This window comes from Python bivittatus, unplaced genomic scaffold, assembly GCF_059951505.1.
Source record: "Python bivittatus isolate LINGU-HERP-01145 unplaced genomic scaffold, Pbiv_v1 ctg000070_np1212, whole genome shotgun sequence".
NCBI classification, from domain to species: domain Eukaryota; kingdom Metazoa; phylum Chordata; class Lepidosauria; order Squamata; family Pythonidae; genus Python; species Python bivittatus.
The window spans coordinates 40,397,718-40,414,457 of record NW_028277034.1 but is presented as its reverse complement, the minus strand read 5'-3'; the positions used below and the strand labels follow the sequence as shown (position 1 = coordinate 40,414,457).

General features: G+C 38.8%; 1 protein-coding gene across 2 annotated transcripts in view; it reads right to left on the bottom strand.

Annotated features, from left to right (window-relative positions):
* The window catches only part of PPP3CA (protein phosphatase 3 catalytic subunit alpha), a 203,473-nt gene that overhangs the window by 108,534 nt on the left and 78,199 nt on the right, over positions 1–16,740 (bottom strand). For both annotated transcript variants that reach the window (XM_007421652.3, XM_007421653.3), the window contains exon 2: positions 10,610–10,810. In XM_007421652.3, the coding sequence (XP_007421714.1) occupies positions 10,610–10,810 (201 nt within the window). The remainder of the gene's footprint in view (positions 1–10,609; positions 10,811–16,740) is intronic.

The following is a 16,740-nucleotide window of genomic DNA, read 5'->3' as shown; positions in this document are numbered from 1 at the left end:
AAAAAACAGCAAGAGCTGGTAAAGAACCCACCAAGTTTAATCAAGTATTGCTAGGTCATTCAGTTACTGCTGATAATGGAGATCTTGCTAGAACTTGCATTGCCCCCAACTGTCCAATCTACTCCTGACTCAAAAAGATGGGCACTAAGGGCAAAAGGACAGAGAGATAAAGAAGTAACAGATTACTTGGAAGAGCATTTTGAGAATACTTAACAGGAATCATATCTAGCAGTAAGCATTACTGTAGAGTCCTTGGGGTTCTCTGATCTTGGTTGTTTTCTTGGAGACGTTTCATTACCCAACTAGGTAACACCTTCAGTGCTGGAAGGGAGTGGGGTTTGCTCTCTGTTTATATATAGTAATTTGCCCTGGCAGTGTTGGTGGGGGTGTTGCCTTTTTCGTGGTAGTTCCTAGATTGGGCTGTTGTTTACTGCTTGTTTGTCTGAGTTGGTAGTTCCTTGATTAGGGTATTGTTTACTGCTTGTTTGTCTGGCGTTAATCTTGGTGTTAATCCCTGTTTATCTGGGTGTTGATTGCTGGTGAGGAGGTGTTCTGGTCTTTTTGTTTCCTTTTTATTATCTCTTTTGAATGGTGTATAAAAGTTGTTTATCTCTGTGTGCTTGTTGATGGCTGACTTGTCTGAATACCAAGCTTCCAGGAATTCCCTCGCATTTTTGGATTTAGCTTGGTCTTTTGGATTTAGCTTGGTCTTTTGTATTTAGCTTGGTCTTTGGATTTAGCTTTCAGTAGGCATTACTCCTAAATTCTGATCAGCATCAGCTAGATTTGAATGGAGCTCAAATTTAAAATTCCCACTTAGGAAATGTTAACATCCCTCTGTTTATTTGTTAGATTTCTACCCTCTAGAAGCTCAAGGTGGTTTATAGGAGATTTACTTTTATTTTATCCCCAGTTAACATGTGAAGTAAACCGGGCTGACAGAGTGACCAGTTCAAAAGTATCCAGTGTATTTCTGTGCCTGAGAGTAGACTTAAAACCTGGTCTCCCTTGTTCTATTCCAGCAATTTAACCATCGTATCACATTGGCTCTGAAGTTAAGGATGCCCCTGAACTGAGCTTCATTCCTGCTGACTGTACAGGAATGTCCATGTAGTTTTCTTGGCAACAAGTGAATGGCAACCTAAAATAAGTAAGAAGATGCTTACAGAGCATGAACAAGATTAAGCTTCCAGGACCAGACCAATTACATCTGAGACTCTTGAAGGCACTTGAAAAAGTCATTTTGGAGCACCTTTCCGCATCTTTTATTACAGAGAATTGGAGTAGGGAAAACATTCCTATCTTAAAAAAAAAAAAAAGCTAAAAAAGAAGACCCTGATAACTACAGACCAGTCAGTTTTGCAGGGCAAACTATTACAAACATATATTTGTGAGCACTTAGAAAAGAATATATTACTTGGCAGAAGCCAGCATGGGTTTAACAAGAATAAATTAATACCAAACAACCCAACTTTTTTCCCAAATAGAGATGACTATGGAAACATGGTAGTCTTTGTGTACCTGACTTCAGCAAGTTAAGTGACAAAGGCTCCCATGAGATTTTAATGGACATAACACAATGGGAGCTAGTTGGAATCATATCCAGCAGGAGGTTCTGTATCAAGCTGAAAGGAGCTGCTGAGTGCCATACCAGAGAGTTCCATTCCTGGCTCCAAGCTGTTCAACTTATTTACAAATAATTTGGATAAGGGTTATTCAGAAAGGTCAACAATTACTGTATTTACCTAAAATGAAGATAACCCTGAATCAAAAGAGAAGATCAGACAGGACTGTATTATCTTATTTGTTAGATTCATATTCCACCTTTTGTTGTTAATCTAAGGCGATTCTCCCACTTTAAAAGTAAATTGAATGAAAAAAAATTGGCTTCCTTCTAGGTAGACAGAATACTCTTCATTCAGATAGAAAATGCTGCATTCTGTAAGTGAGCATGCACTATGCTTTTGCTAAAATACAACATGTGTCATTGGCTGAAGATTTATACCAGTCTCATTAGGTGAATTTTATTCTTTTGACATACGCATGGATATGAACAAACAGAGGCAGAGTGAAATCCCTGGCTGTTTCCCAACCCCAATGCATTCACTGGAACTTTTGCATGAAGGTTACATTTATTTTGTTTTCAAACACTTCTATGTCATTAAGAAATGCCCCTAGTAGTTTCCAAGAAGTATAGCCTACAATAAAAACTGCACCCATTATTACCAAAAAAAAGAAAGACTTAAGACACGTAACTGGAATGAATATTCTCATCATCCACCAGAAGGTGAGCATAGTTAAGCCATCTAAAACAAAAAAGGGTCAGCCATCAGCCTCTCTGATGTTATGGAAAGATGCAGGATAGGTTCTTCAATGATCTTAACTGGACATTTTCATAAAGGGCACCACAGAGGCTCTGTTCATTGCAAAATTTATTTTAATTTAAATTCCACTCAGTAATCAGAGAACTCTGGACAGATTGCAAATAACCCTTAAAATATTAAAACAGCAGAACAGTAAAAACAGCAGAAAATATGAATAAAGAAAACAGGAAAAAATGAAGATAAAAGATATAAAAACCTCTATTCCTAGTATAAAACGATATTTAAAACAAAAATTAATAACAAACATGCCTGGGACAGAAGTAATTGCTTAACCAATGAAGAAAAGAGATCCAAGTGAGAGTGAGGCAAGAATTCATTGGAAAATATCCTCTCTTATCTAACCTTAAACTGCCTAATTTCACCACATGAAGAGCTCCTGAGGTTAATGTAAATCCTGGGAAAGGAGATATGAGAGGACAATTCTCTGAGATAGCCATACATTTGGAGCAGGGCTAAAGTCACAGGTACAGACAAGCTGTTAGAAAATTATATATTAAAGTGGAATAAGACTTTAAACAACAGTATTAAAAAACAAAATAATATGGCTTTGTATGTCTGTATGTGTATCTTGGCAATCCCTGCAAGTCACATAGTGCCACACAGAGCTCATACTGATACCCTCAAGAGAGCATATGGCAGACTACGGTGGGTGGGAATAAACTAGGATTAGATGAATCCATTAAGGATGAGCTACTACACCTACATATGTTTCTTCTAGCATACATAACATTCATTTGTAATTTAGCATGCCTATTACAAGGTTGCCCTGCACAGAAACATAATATGAGTGGAAAGAACTGCAAAAAGGCAAGATGAATAAGAAGGAACTTCCTGAAATTTACAAATGTAGTGGCATTCTCATCACTGGATTTCAGAATATTTAATGCAGTCTTATCAGATGGTAGAAATTAAATCTATTCAGTAATTCCATTCTATTTCAGTGGAATCAAGCCCACTGACAATATTACAGAGGTAGAATAATAAAATTACCAGTACTATGCTAGGATTTGCAGAATAACCAAAAGTCATCTTTTTTAAAACTAGAATAGAATTAAAGGAAGATCAAAGGCAAATGAGAAAGAAGCATGAAAACAGACACATGGTTAACCAAATATTTTCAAGAATATATTTACTGCCACAGGTATAGGACATAATACTACTGAAATGTTTATTATTGTTGGTCACACAGTCAGCCAGATGTTTAGACTGAATTTGACATTTTTATCCACCTTCCCAAGGACCTGGGATAGGCATATGTGGGGTATCGCTGCAGGATGTGAGCTGTTCCAAGTAAAGCTGCCTTTTGCAATCCACTGAGGGTGATTTCGTCAATGCCAATGGTGTTCAAGCGGTGCTCCAGATGTTTTGGGATTGCACCTAAGGCACCTGTAACTATTAGTACTATCTTTGCTTTCCTTTGCCATTACAATTCTACTTCTATTTGCAGGTCTTTATATTTTGTAATTTTCTCCAGTTCTTTCTCTTCTATTTTGCTGTCTCCAGGTATTGCATTGTCCACTATCCAGACTTTTTTGTCTTTCTTATTAACAGTAAGTCTGGGGTCTTGTGTGGCAGGTGCGTGTCTGTTTGAATTCTAAAGTTTCAGAGCACTTTAGCTTCTTCATTTTCTATTATTTTGTCTGTTTTGTGGTCCCACCAATTCTTGCTTGCAGGTAATGGTATTTCTTGCAAATTCCAATGCACCATTGTTGCTATTTTGTCATGCTGCTGTTAGTAGTCAGTCTGCGCAATTTTCTTGCAGCAGCTAACTAGATGGTCCACTGTTTCTTCAGCTTCTTTGTGGAGGTGGCATTTGCTGTCTGTTGCTGTCTTCTCAATTCTGGCTTTGTATGCATTAGTTCTTAAGGCTTGGTCTTGTGTAGCCAGAATTAGCCCCTGTCTCTTTCTTCAACTTACCTGCTCTTGGCCATTGTCATGTCTTGTTGTTAACTGATTTGCATGCTAGTTGTGTGTGTGTGTGTGTGTACTAGCCATATAATACTTTGCCTTGCCATGTCTCTTTTCTATTCTTCATTTGGTCTTTCTTGTACGCCAGTTTGGTGGTGGTATTATTATGTATTATTATGTATTATGTGTTGTTGTTGTTGTTATTATTATTATTATTTTCAGTTGCTAGTTTTCATTTGTTGGTGAACACTGGTATACTGGCTTTAGTTCTTAACTTAGACTATCACAGAGAGTCTGGTTTTTGTGTTCTTTGTCCTGGCTTACAGCTGCACTCAAACAGCTAACAAAAAATCAGAAAAACAAAACCCCAAACTCTCAACAGAAAGTCATCTGATTCAAAAGAATCCCTGCACAGACCCAACAATTACCTGCAAAAATCTTCATCTTCACTTCGCTTATCATGTTTCTAAACTTAAGTCACTAGTTTAGAATAAAACAGTGGAAGCCACTCACCAATCATGATATGCCAAAGAAAAAAGACACATATATACAGAGCCACATAAAGGATTAAGCAAATTCAGCCTATCCTCAGAGTTTATATCCATTCTACAACCAAACTGGAAGCTTACCTATATTCTGATCACTGTCAAAAAACCTAATCAATATTTCTCCCCTCCATTGAGACCTTATGGATACTATTTCATTTTGATATTTATATCAGTAGGTTATAAATCATGTTAGAAAAAATGGAAACATTAATAGCCTTTTTCTCCTGAAAAGTCCTCTGTTGAGGAGGTAGCGAAGCCTTGCAGAACCAGGACTTGCAGAAGACTGAGGAATCTCAGCCGCCTGTTGAGAGGGAGCCAGAGGTCGATGCATCTAGAGAATAAGCAGCTGAAGAGGAACAGCTGTTACAATCTGAGCATCCTCTGGCTTTATGAATGATAGCTAGTAAAGCTAGTAAAGCTCACAGAATTACGGCACAATGAGCGGTTAAGAGTTGATGTGCATAGTTCTGCCATGGCAGAGCAATGAAGAAGAATGGGGGAAGGGGTGTAATCAAACCTCAAAAATACAATGTGAGTGAGTTTATTGTCTTTCCCAATGTTGCTTCCAACTGTTTTCCTTAGACCTATATCTTGTGAACTAGGTACCAACTCCTTAGGCCATCCTATCATTGCACCACTACCGGAAGAACTCTGTAGATCTCAGCTACAAATAACTATGAATTTGTAAGCTTTCATTGCATTGGGTTTATATATTTACTTGTTGCCACTTATCTAGAGTTCTGGCTTACTGTCTAAAAATGTATCACTTTCATGAAGATAAAGTACTTTATCTCATGAAGATACTACTGGCCAAATCTTGTAATACACTTCCACTGCAGAAGGTAGATACCTTCTGTATGATATCACCACCACTGTATCACACTGACTCTTTCTGATCTCTTATTATCCTTTGCTAGAGCTCAAACTCTGGGAGTCAAGTTACTCTGGCATAGACATTTATTTATTTATACCTGTAAAAAGAAAAAAAAGTGTATTTTTTTTAATTTAAAAAGTGTAAAGCTAGTTTGGTGTAGTGGTTAAGGCATCAGGCTAGAAACCAGGAGACTGTGACTTCTATTCCCGCCTTAGGCACAAAGCCAACTAGGTCACCTTGGGCCAGTCACTCTCTCTCAGCCCTAGGAAGGAAGCAGTGCCAAACCACTTCTGAAAAACCTTGCCAAGAAAACTGCAGGTATTTGTCCAGGCAGTCGTCAGGAGTCAACACTGACTTGAAGACACCGAAAAAAGAAGAAAAAAGAAAAGTAGTAAAATCTTACTAATCGAGCTTTTCTCCTTGTCACATAGACATGGTCATGTTATTTTACTGAAAACAGTTTTTTAAAAAAAATTTCCCAGTCCTACCTACCTACCTACAGCCCTGAGATTTTAGTAGTTCTCCATCCAAGCAGTAACCAAATCCAATACTGCTTAATCTTTTGAGGACAGCCAAAGTTGTCCTCAAAAGGAAGATGGGTTAAAGACTCTCAGTGAATATACAGGCATACCCATATATTATTTTGGTAATAAAACAGAGGTTTACATTGCCTTCCTCTGGAATACTGTCAACATACCAGGCTAGTCTACAGTGGAGAAATCTTACTCTCCCATCCAAGTACCAACCAGGTCTGACCCTGGTTAGCTTCTACAAAACCAGTAAAGGGTGCTATAAAGTAAGTACTGCATTTTTCAACTTCACTGAATTTTCAACTTTTCCTGAAAAAAAAATTGTCAGTGAGTTACAGTAGGAAAGTAGATAAGGAAATGGACTGAGTCCTTGGTGGGTGCTTGAATTCTTTCCCACCTGGCTTCTTTGTGTTGCCAGGGAGATGAGGAGGTACTAGAACATTGTAAATGCCTCACTGTGGTAGGGAAATATGTCAATATTCTTGAAGAGTGTGTTAGTGTACCCCCTCTTAAGAAATAAGCCTGGAGCCAATCTCCAACCTTCCCTTTTAAGAGAAGGTTGCTGAGAAAGTGGCGGGGAATCAGCAATAAAAGGACTCTGGAAGAAACAAATTATCCAGAACTTTTTCAGCTAAGGTTCAGGTCCACATATGGGATGGAAACTATGCTGGCTAATGATGAGGCTTAGATAGGGCATGTGTAAGATTCTACTAATCTTGCTGGCTTTCTTGTAGCCTTTGAAAACATGAACCATGGACCATCTGCAAGAGTTGGAAGTTGGGGCCACTGTTTGGCAGTGATTCTGCTCCTTCCTGAGTGGCTGGTTCCAGTCAGCATATGTGGGAAAAACAGAGGGTTTGATGGTTGTAGCACATCTCTGCCCAAATGGAAGGAATCCTTCTTGCTGTAAATAAGAATATACCCAAGGCTTTAGAGGGCTTTCAACCATAATCTATCGATTATGCCCCTTTCTGGAGTAGTCTCTTATTGGTACACTTATCCATCCATTGATTACCTCCCACTCAGACCACTGTAATTTACTTCACGGGGAATGCACTTGAAGGAAAACCTAGAAATTACAATAAGTCCAGAATTCAATAACCAAATTTCTATGCAGGGCTTCCAATGTAAGCATGTGACACCCATCCTGGCTAAGCTATACTAGCTCCCACTTAATTCAAAGTGTTTGTTCTTAAACAGGCCATATACTGTATGTTATTTCATGGTTCATATCAGACAGTAGCAAAGAAATAAAAGAGGAAGTAGATCTGCCTGGACAACATACAAGAATTGGCATAACAAGTGATAAGCATAGCTCTCTGTAATACTGGAAGTGTATTAAGACATGGCCAATACCTTCCACCTGTCCAGAGCAACTTGGACAGAACCATTCAGAAAAAGCAATATCCATGTACTGACCCTGTTAAAACTGCTAAGGGCATCACATTAAAGTGCACCAATCTAAATGCCCTCCTTGGTGGAGCCTGAGTAAGCCCACATAGTTTGCCATCTTTTATGAATGACCTATTAATAAGTCCTCTATCTGCCTGAACAATAATGTCCCACAGGCACTATTTAACAATTTTCCTTTTCTCAGCAAATCCAGTGGTAACTAAAGTTGATGAATGCAGGTCTATACTAACAAACTTCTGCTGCACCTCAGATATCCACTGTGAGGTTTATCATAAACAAACAAGCAAAAAAAAAACAACCCAAAAAAACCCAGAGGAATAATGACAGCCTGTTAATATTTCAATTTGAGGTGGTGTGTAATTTTCACTAAGGCTGCATCTCCATCATTTACACCCTGATTCCACCCAATGCTTCCCAAAATAGCATACAAGAACTGGGCTTGGCAATAATCTTTGGGATTGTAGAGTTGCACCCCATATAATAGCTGGGATACTGGACTTGTTAGGAGGACATCCATCTAGGAATCTGTTAAGGTGAGGATGGGTCTAGAAAGGGTCATCGTTCTCCAGTATTAGGACCAAGGAGAACACTGACCCCTACTTTTAAGGAGTACTTGGTTGCACTCATCGAAGTGCTCCTGAAGAAAGGCCAGGATGGGGTGAACAGAGGCTTATAGTATATCTTCCTTTTGTAAGCTGTCCAGATTCTACTTTAGAGAGCAGCCATATTACAGGTAGCGCTTGCTTACTGACCATTTGTTCAGAGACTGTTGGAAGTTATGATGGTGCTGAAAAAGGAGACCTACGACTGGCTGTCACAGCACCCCCGCAGTTACATGATTGTGATCTGAGCGCTTGGCAACCAGCTCACACTTACAAGTGTTGCAGAGTTCTGCGGTCACATGATTGCCATTTGCGACCTTCCTTGCCAGCTTCCCACAAGCAGAGTCAATGGGGAAGCTGGAAGGGAAGGTCGCAAGTCAATAAGTCCAATAAGTCGCTCGCTCCCCCACCCCACAGCAGCCATCCTCGGCCCTGCCACACCTCCTGGGCCACTCATGGACCCTCCCCCGCCTGGTAGAAGCTACTCCCAGCTCCGCTGCACTTGCACTGCACCTCAAGGGCCACTTGCACAGCCTCCCCCACCCAGCATCAGCCATTTCTGGCCCTGCCATGCTTGCACTGCACCCTACCTGTCTGCCAGCCTGCTCTCAAGCTGCCTGGGACTCACTTAACAACCCAAAATCCTCGCTTAACAATGTCAATGGGATTGCCATCGCTAAGCGATGTGGTCATGTGACATTGTGATTTATGACCGCATTGCTTAGCAGTGGATATTCTGGTCCCAATTACCATGTTAACCGCTACCTGTACATTATATTACATTAAATTCCCTTTGGCACACCTGCAGAAAGCTTGCACATTAATTTGTATATGAACATGGTGGAAGCTCTGTAACATATCCAAAGGTCTGTAGGGACTGTAGCTGTATTCTAGGCTGCCCAGCTGATCCTGCTCAGCTCCAGGGATAGAACTGTAACCAAGTGAGAACTAGATGGTTGAATTGCTTTGGCTCAGCATGTCTAAAGAGAGTGGTAGACTCCATGGTCAGGTTGTTGATGGATACTAAGTCTGTGAGCCAGGGTTTCCTGGGACAGTTGGGGACTATTAATATAAGATCCACTCCTCAAACTTACAGTAGTTGCAGCAGCCTGGGATGACTGAAAATGGCAAGAAGACATAAGACAGGTATGAGGCCACAGTGCATGTTCTCTAGAGCAAGACAAAGCCAGAATTGGGAGTGGAGATATCCCTTCCCATAGGAAGCAATGGAAGAAGCCTGTGGACTTTCTACTGGAGCAACTGGAAGGAGAGACACCCCCTAAATTTTCCCTTGACTTTACTGTAGGAAAAGATGAGATGTCAAAGGTGCAAATAAATCATTTTATTAAATCCTAATTAATTACAGGTCACAGTGCTATTCATTTTCACATTTTATCTCAAAAGAACAGCTTCAACAAGTCTTGCATTATTAGATAAATAGAGCAAGTGTCACTTTATCAGGCAAGAATCATTTACGAACTTGTCCTGAAAAAAAAAATATAATGACTTAAGATGTATTGGATCCTAATTAATCAGTTCAGATATACTAGCATTCCTTCACCTCTCAATTTACTATAGAACAAAAACCTTTATGTCTACAACAAAGACCTTCCTGTCCAGTTCAAAATTAATTAAAAAGCACTAACATAAAGGGAAGAATAAAATGCACATAGGGCTATTGGGCAACCAGCAGCACCTCATCTGTGGCTGTACAACACCCTGGTAGTACCCAACCAAAATTTGCTGAACAAAATTTCTGATTTTGGGAGAAGGCTCCCCGCCAATCCCATGGATGGAAATGGGGGCAGAAAACCTTATGGCTGCAACTCTTCCCATTTCTACACTTGTGTGTCATCAAGTCAGTGCAAACTCTTAATGACCACACAGCTAGACCTTCTTCAGGATGATCTGCCCCCACTTCCAGTCTTTTGTGTATTTCTACCCCAAACCTCACAGTCAAAAATTGTGCTGCCAAAATTTAACCACATCAGCAGTGTGACTTAGGGATATGGGTGGGGAAAAAAAAAGACTTACCCCCCTAAAGTCTCTGCTCTCATTTCCACCCTTTAGCCCCCTCTCTCCAAAATCAAGAGTAATGGTTCTACCCTATGACCTCACGTGACAGTAATATTTTCTTCCGCTTGACAGACAATCAGGACGCTGAGGTACAGATCCCAACCCCTCAAAGATTGCTTACCACTACCATAATATATGAGGGATTCTGCTGTATTTATTGCAATATGTAATGAAGCAACATTTTGGTAATGGCTTATTATGCCCTAAACCAAACATTTTATAATTATGGGAGAAGATATTTCCTGTTACCGCTTCAGTATTTATTTGTACTTACCAGTGACTGGGGCATCTATATCCAGCAAATTTTTTTCCTGGCGGAGAATCGAAGCACCCTCTGTTATTATTCTCAAAGCAACACTTTCTTCCAGCCTTCCTTCCTTCATAAGGTGTGCCTTTAGGATATCCACTCGGGGTTTTCCATCATTGTCAAACACTTCCTTTGCTGTGAGCCGATGGCTTGGAGGAAATGGGACAGCTGCAAGAACAAAGATAATGGATTCAATGCACCAAGAAAACCCCTTGGTCTCAATAAAAAGCCGTGTTTTATCTCCACTACTGATCACTGTTTTGGCTTCCAAAAATGCTCTGTATTTATTAGATTGCAATGCAGCAAAGTATTTCCTGATGTTGTTAGCAAGCTTCTTAGACCTATAATGCAATTCCTAGTAGTTTATTTGTAGCTAGCTATTTCCCTCACCCTGATAATCAAGCACTGTTATATTATAGACCATGATTGTTTGTCTGGATTTTTTAAATGATGAACATTTCCTCTGAACATTGGTTATGAAGGAGAAGGAGGAAGAGGAGGAAGACATAGTAAATACAGTACTTATACCTAAGAAAACGTGCAGCTTTGGGAAGGCCTCACACAGCCAGCAGCTGCCTCATGAAGGGCCAGGCTGGGTGTTCCCCCTTAGCAGCAGGAGGAAAAAGGTGTTGAAGGTCAGCTGGGAGTGGCAGGGATGCAGGGCAGTGCGGGTGGTGGGGCGGCGGAGTGCATGGTGGTCAAACGGGCGGAGATGGGGGGAAGATGGATGGGGGGAGTTGTAGCGGAGGCAAGTGGGGCAAGGCAGGAGAAGCGTGAGGTCCTGGCCTAATGACTGTAACCAGGACCACCTAAACTGCTGTCGCTAAGCAGTACAATCACATGATGTTTTGCCTAATAACCTCATTGCTTAGCAACAGAAATTCCAGTCCCAATTAGAGTCATTAAGCAGACTGCCAGTACTGCTCTTTCCATGACTATAAGACTCACAACATGTTGCTTCCCCCTGCAGGTGTTACTGGATACACCTTATCAATCATACAGAGCTGGTTTCAAAAAGTACTGATGCATTACATAGCAAAACAAAAAACAAAAAACCCATCCTCTACAACCTTGGGAAAGCAGCTTTTTCTCCTTTCCCGCACCTCTGAATCAAGTGGAACAAAATATTCTACAAAATAGAAACTGCAGCCTTTTGCTTTTTGGCAGCCAGCAAATGCCAGATAATCACAAATGTAACACAAAACAAAAAACAAAAGCGCAGCCCATGCTTAATTAGCTGATTGGACCTGCAAATTGGGTGACTGAAACAGTGATCAACATTAAGACATTTACTGTTAGGCATTTACGGAAAACAAAGTGTGGACAGCCCTGTGAAACTGAAGGAGAACAGATGTCCCACCTATGTCATTACCTTCTTAAAGAAGCTGCAGATCTTTCTGGTAACCACCCAATCCTGGCAAAAAGAAATCTGAGGTGAAGAGGCACCAAGAGTATGCTCATATTTGCTCCAAAGCACCTTGTGGCCTTCAATTGAAAAATATGCATTTGAGGTCTGGAGGCACCAAAAATCTTAACCATGCCCTAAGCATTCCTTTGCCTACGGGAATATTGATTGAAAGGAATGTGAGGAGAGGATATCTCAGGCCTGCTTCCACATAATTTCTAAATGTAAATTGTCAAAAATATTTTAAAAATAAACTCTTTGATTGATATTTTGACAAGTTAGCCACTTGGTAACGGTGCATTGATACTACTCTATCTATTCTTTGGGCCCTAATATGAAAAGGAAGGGAGTAAAGAGCTTGCTCTGAATTTCCACTTTTTCTTATGGCTAGAACATTTGTAATATTTTGAGTTTTGTTACAAGAAAACATGTCACATCTAAGTAGTTCCATTCTAAACTCAAAAATAAAAATGGCTTTTCCATTTTGTACACATCCCTACTACAGACACATAAAGATTCAAGTCTGATATTTCAGGTGATGTTAAAAAAGATTTAAGGTACTGTCATGTAGTAGAGATAAGCTTTACAGAACTCATGTGATACTACATTTTTTATTTTCTTGCCCCCAGATTAAAGTAGGAGGGAGGATCTGGTCAGTTTCAAGGATCAACATGAAGGTTATCCTAGCTTAACCCTCTTTCCCAAATATCTAAATTGGAGTGGCATTAGAAACTATCTTGCCAGCTGCAGGGTAATTATTTATATTGATTCAAGCTACTGCTGATGCTGTGGATAATTCAGATTATAGAAAAATGAATGAAAATGTCTGAGTAGGAGAGAGAACCAGTACATCAACAATTTGCACAAACCTATATAATTTAATAGACTACTCATCCCACAGTATACTGCAATTTCTTAGTTAATCAAGGAGTACATGCATTTCTAAATATTAAAGCAGATCTTCCCAATCCTGGGTGCCATAGACAGCTGAACACTCATTACCTAAACTACAAACTGTTGGCGTGATGGGAGTTATACTCCAACAAAATCTGGTTCTAAAGGTATGGAAAAGGCTGTCGGAAAGAGTTAATTCATATGCTGTTTTCCTCTTCATTCACAGCAATGAGGAATTTAAAGATGGAAACTACACTTTCCAGAGAACTTTAAAACATTATGTTTCTCTCCAGACGATGCTGATCTGGCCATTCTGTGGTTTTCTACAAGTTATCCTCCAAGCCATAATGTTGTTCTGGATGCGGTCCTGCCCCAAAAGAGACTTGTGTTTTCTGACACATCATGTCTTGAATAACATGAGCTGTTTCAAAACTGCCAGATCAGAAAGGTCTAGAGGAAAAATGGCGCATTCCATGGAATAACATAATCTTTATATATCTAATGAATGGTACTTTTCATTCAGCTTCATCCTTCCCAGAAATAAAGATATGATCTTAAGAAATTATATGAAACAGCTATTAAAGCCACTGATGAGCTAATGAAGAAACTGCAAAAAAAAAAAGGTATTTCATAAATATATTCATAAAAATATATGCACGCTAGAATAGGGCATCCAAATGAAAGGGGAGAAACTTCAATAGACACTTACTGGAGTCTCACTCATCCTCTCTCATTCAAGGGTATTGAAAAGAAACTGCTTTCGATTTTTTTCTAACATTATCTCATTGTATGCTGATCTATGACCATGATAAAGATTGATTTGATTCTCTTATGGTGTAGGGCGGGCTTCTCCAACATGGTGTGTCTATCTTCAAATGCCAAAATCTCTAACCAGCTGCAGAGTGATAGAGAGATGCGTAACAAGAAAAACACCACCAATATCCTCTGATATATTGCCACAATAAATTCAAAAACCCCAAAGGAATTCTCCAGCATCCTAAGAACGAAGCAGAAAAAAGCATCTTGCAGTTTCAGAAACTGGAAGACAAACACATAAAACGATGTATTTTTTACAAGACTAGCCACTGTAAAAGGGTCCATATTATTTGTAAATTTATGCAAGAGGTCAGCCATTCCCCTAAAGGTATGTCATACACTGGGTGAAATGTTCTTTGAAACAGCTTCCCATATCCAGAACATTATTTTGCTTTATTGAGAGATGGGGATTATTTCTAATCTGAAAAGTGAACAGGTAATGTCTGTGGAAAATACGAGTTTTTCCACAGTTCGCGCTTATGATCTTGAAGATTATCATGTGTCTAGTCTAAGCAACGTTTAGAAGTGAAAGAAGGATGCAATCCTGGCAGGAATGGGACTAGGCTTTCAAAAAGTTAGGAAACTAGAAAGCAAGGAAGGCAATTTCCAGACAAAAGGCAGCTCTTGTGAATCTTGGCATCTTCACACTTCTGCATTTACCCTAAAAATTACTGACAAAGAAATACAACCCTTCGATGCAGCAGAAATGGTTAATCTTTTTGTTTAGTGCTGCCTGTGCCAGCAACATCAATGTTCTCAGCATAGCTTTGGGAATAAAGTTCTTAATTAACCAGCTGCTGCAATGCCAGCAGAGGGGAACACAACACCATTCTTGGCTCATGTACTATTGTATTCTCTAACTTCCTGACATTTTAACAATAATAGTCTAGCTTCTATTAAGCTCCCACTATAAAGAAGGGCAATCCTTTTCTATATGCATACACGCACACACACACAGGATTCAGAAATATATAGTCAAATCTGATTATTCAACTATATGATGCAATGCTAAATACTGCATTTTATTATTGTCTACTCCGGCCATTCTAAATCTGGCACCCTTTCCGGCAGTATGGTAAGAAGGCTATCATTCCAAAACATCTAGAGGGCACAAGTTAGGAAAAACAGATTAGTCAAACTATACTGATACAAAACAAAGCAAGTTTCAGTCTCTTCCATCCTCATTGTCATCGTGCCCTTTCCTACACAAAGTTATATTATTTAAGATGACTACTAGTGCTCCAATTCTGTCTGCCATGATTCTATAATACTTTGCAATAATGGGCCATATCTTAATATATTCATGTGAATTGCAAGCATATAAGCTCCCGTTCTCTTTCCAAACACAATTTTAGAAGAAATGCCAACACCCCACAATTCATTTAATATCAGTTTAGGGCATTACAGAAATAATTTTGATATAGACCGGGCACATCTAAAAATCATTCTAGAAAGCCAAGCACAAATAAGTCACTGTACTACAGCTGGCTAAGGACATCAGTATCAAATTTCTGTAATATATATTGCTCATGAGAACTTTGTCTTTTTAAAATTTTTACATTATCTTCAATTGATATACAAAATAGGAAAACTTCAACCACTTTTCCTATTATTGCACCGGTATTCCATTTTTGAAGTCAACTATAAATTATATTGGTTTTAAGTAGACCAATAATTATATTTAATTTTCATTTAATCATAGAACTGGAGAGAAGAAGTGATTGACTGATTCTTCAGATGGAATGACCACCAATTAGTTCATGTTGAAGAACTCTAAAAAGCAGGATTTGTGCAGTATGTTTAAGTCATTGAAATTACTATAAAAATGTTTTATAAACTAAATATACAATAGAAATGACTATATATCCAGACTTTAGCTATTTAAATACATTTTCCAGTTGCAATTAATTAGCTCAAAGTTAAAAAAAAAAAAAAAGTAAAGCATGACTGACCACTTCCATGATGGTAATACTGTTTATTTCATACACATGCATGGCGTATTTAACTGGAGCTTTTAACTGTATTTTTAAAACTTGGTTTTAATAGTGGAAGGCTGTAGTTGCTGTGTTTTAACTGTGTACGCCACCCATAGTCACATGCAAATGAGACGGGTGACCATATAAGTTTAATAAACAAACAAACATTTTATTTCTATGGAGGAACTGAAATATATTTAGTTATTACAATGGAACTCTATTAAAGCATGTAATTTATATCATCACCAAGAGAGGGCACTAAGGATTCTTATTAAATGCATAGCCCACCCTTTGGGCATAACTACTCTTCTAAGTGAAAACTCTTAAAATGGACAATTTCTTGATGGGTTGCAACCTTTTCTAACTACATAAAAAACAATAAAGTACCTCGAAAACATTCCTTGTTGCTAAAGTTTTCATAGACTAGATTTGTTACATGCTTGCAGTCATCATCCTTATTTGGCAGGCATTCACTCTCTCACATACAGGGAGAAATGGATCCAAATGGCAATGAAATGGAAATGTATAATCCTTAATAAAGTGAAAATAAGTAAATTGACCCCTCAGAGTTGATAAGTCACCTGAATTTTGTTATTTGTTCATTTCCTTGTTTAGCAATTTATGTTATTCAGAAGAAATGTGATGCAAGCTAAAAGAGGCCTTTATTAAGGCACTGTTATAATTTACCACTAGAAGCAGGGTCATCCTTTGAGTTAAACAGCAGGGGATCCAGGAGAAAAGGAAAGAAAAACATCTTTTAAAGAGAATTTTTAAAAAAGGCTATCCATAGTTATTAATTAAATGGTTCTATTAACTCTAATATCAAAGAAATGTGCTTTTCAGCCCCATTTTTGCTTATCTTTTGGATGGTTGTTTTCAAATGGTATTATATCTTTCGTTATTATGAGCCTCTCAAAGTCTTTTGGAATCAGGCAATGCCTAAATCAAATAAATTAAATTACATTCAAATTTCAAGAAAACCTAAGACATGTAGGCTTTCCAAAAAC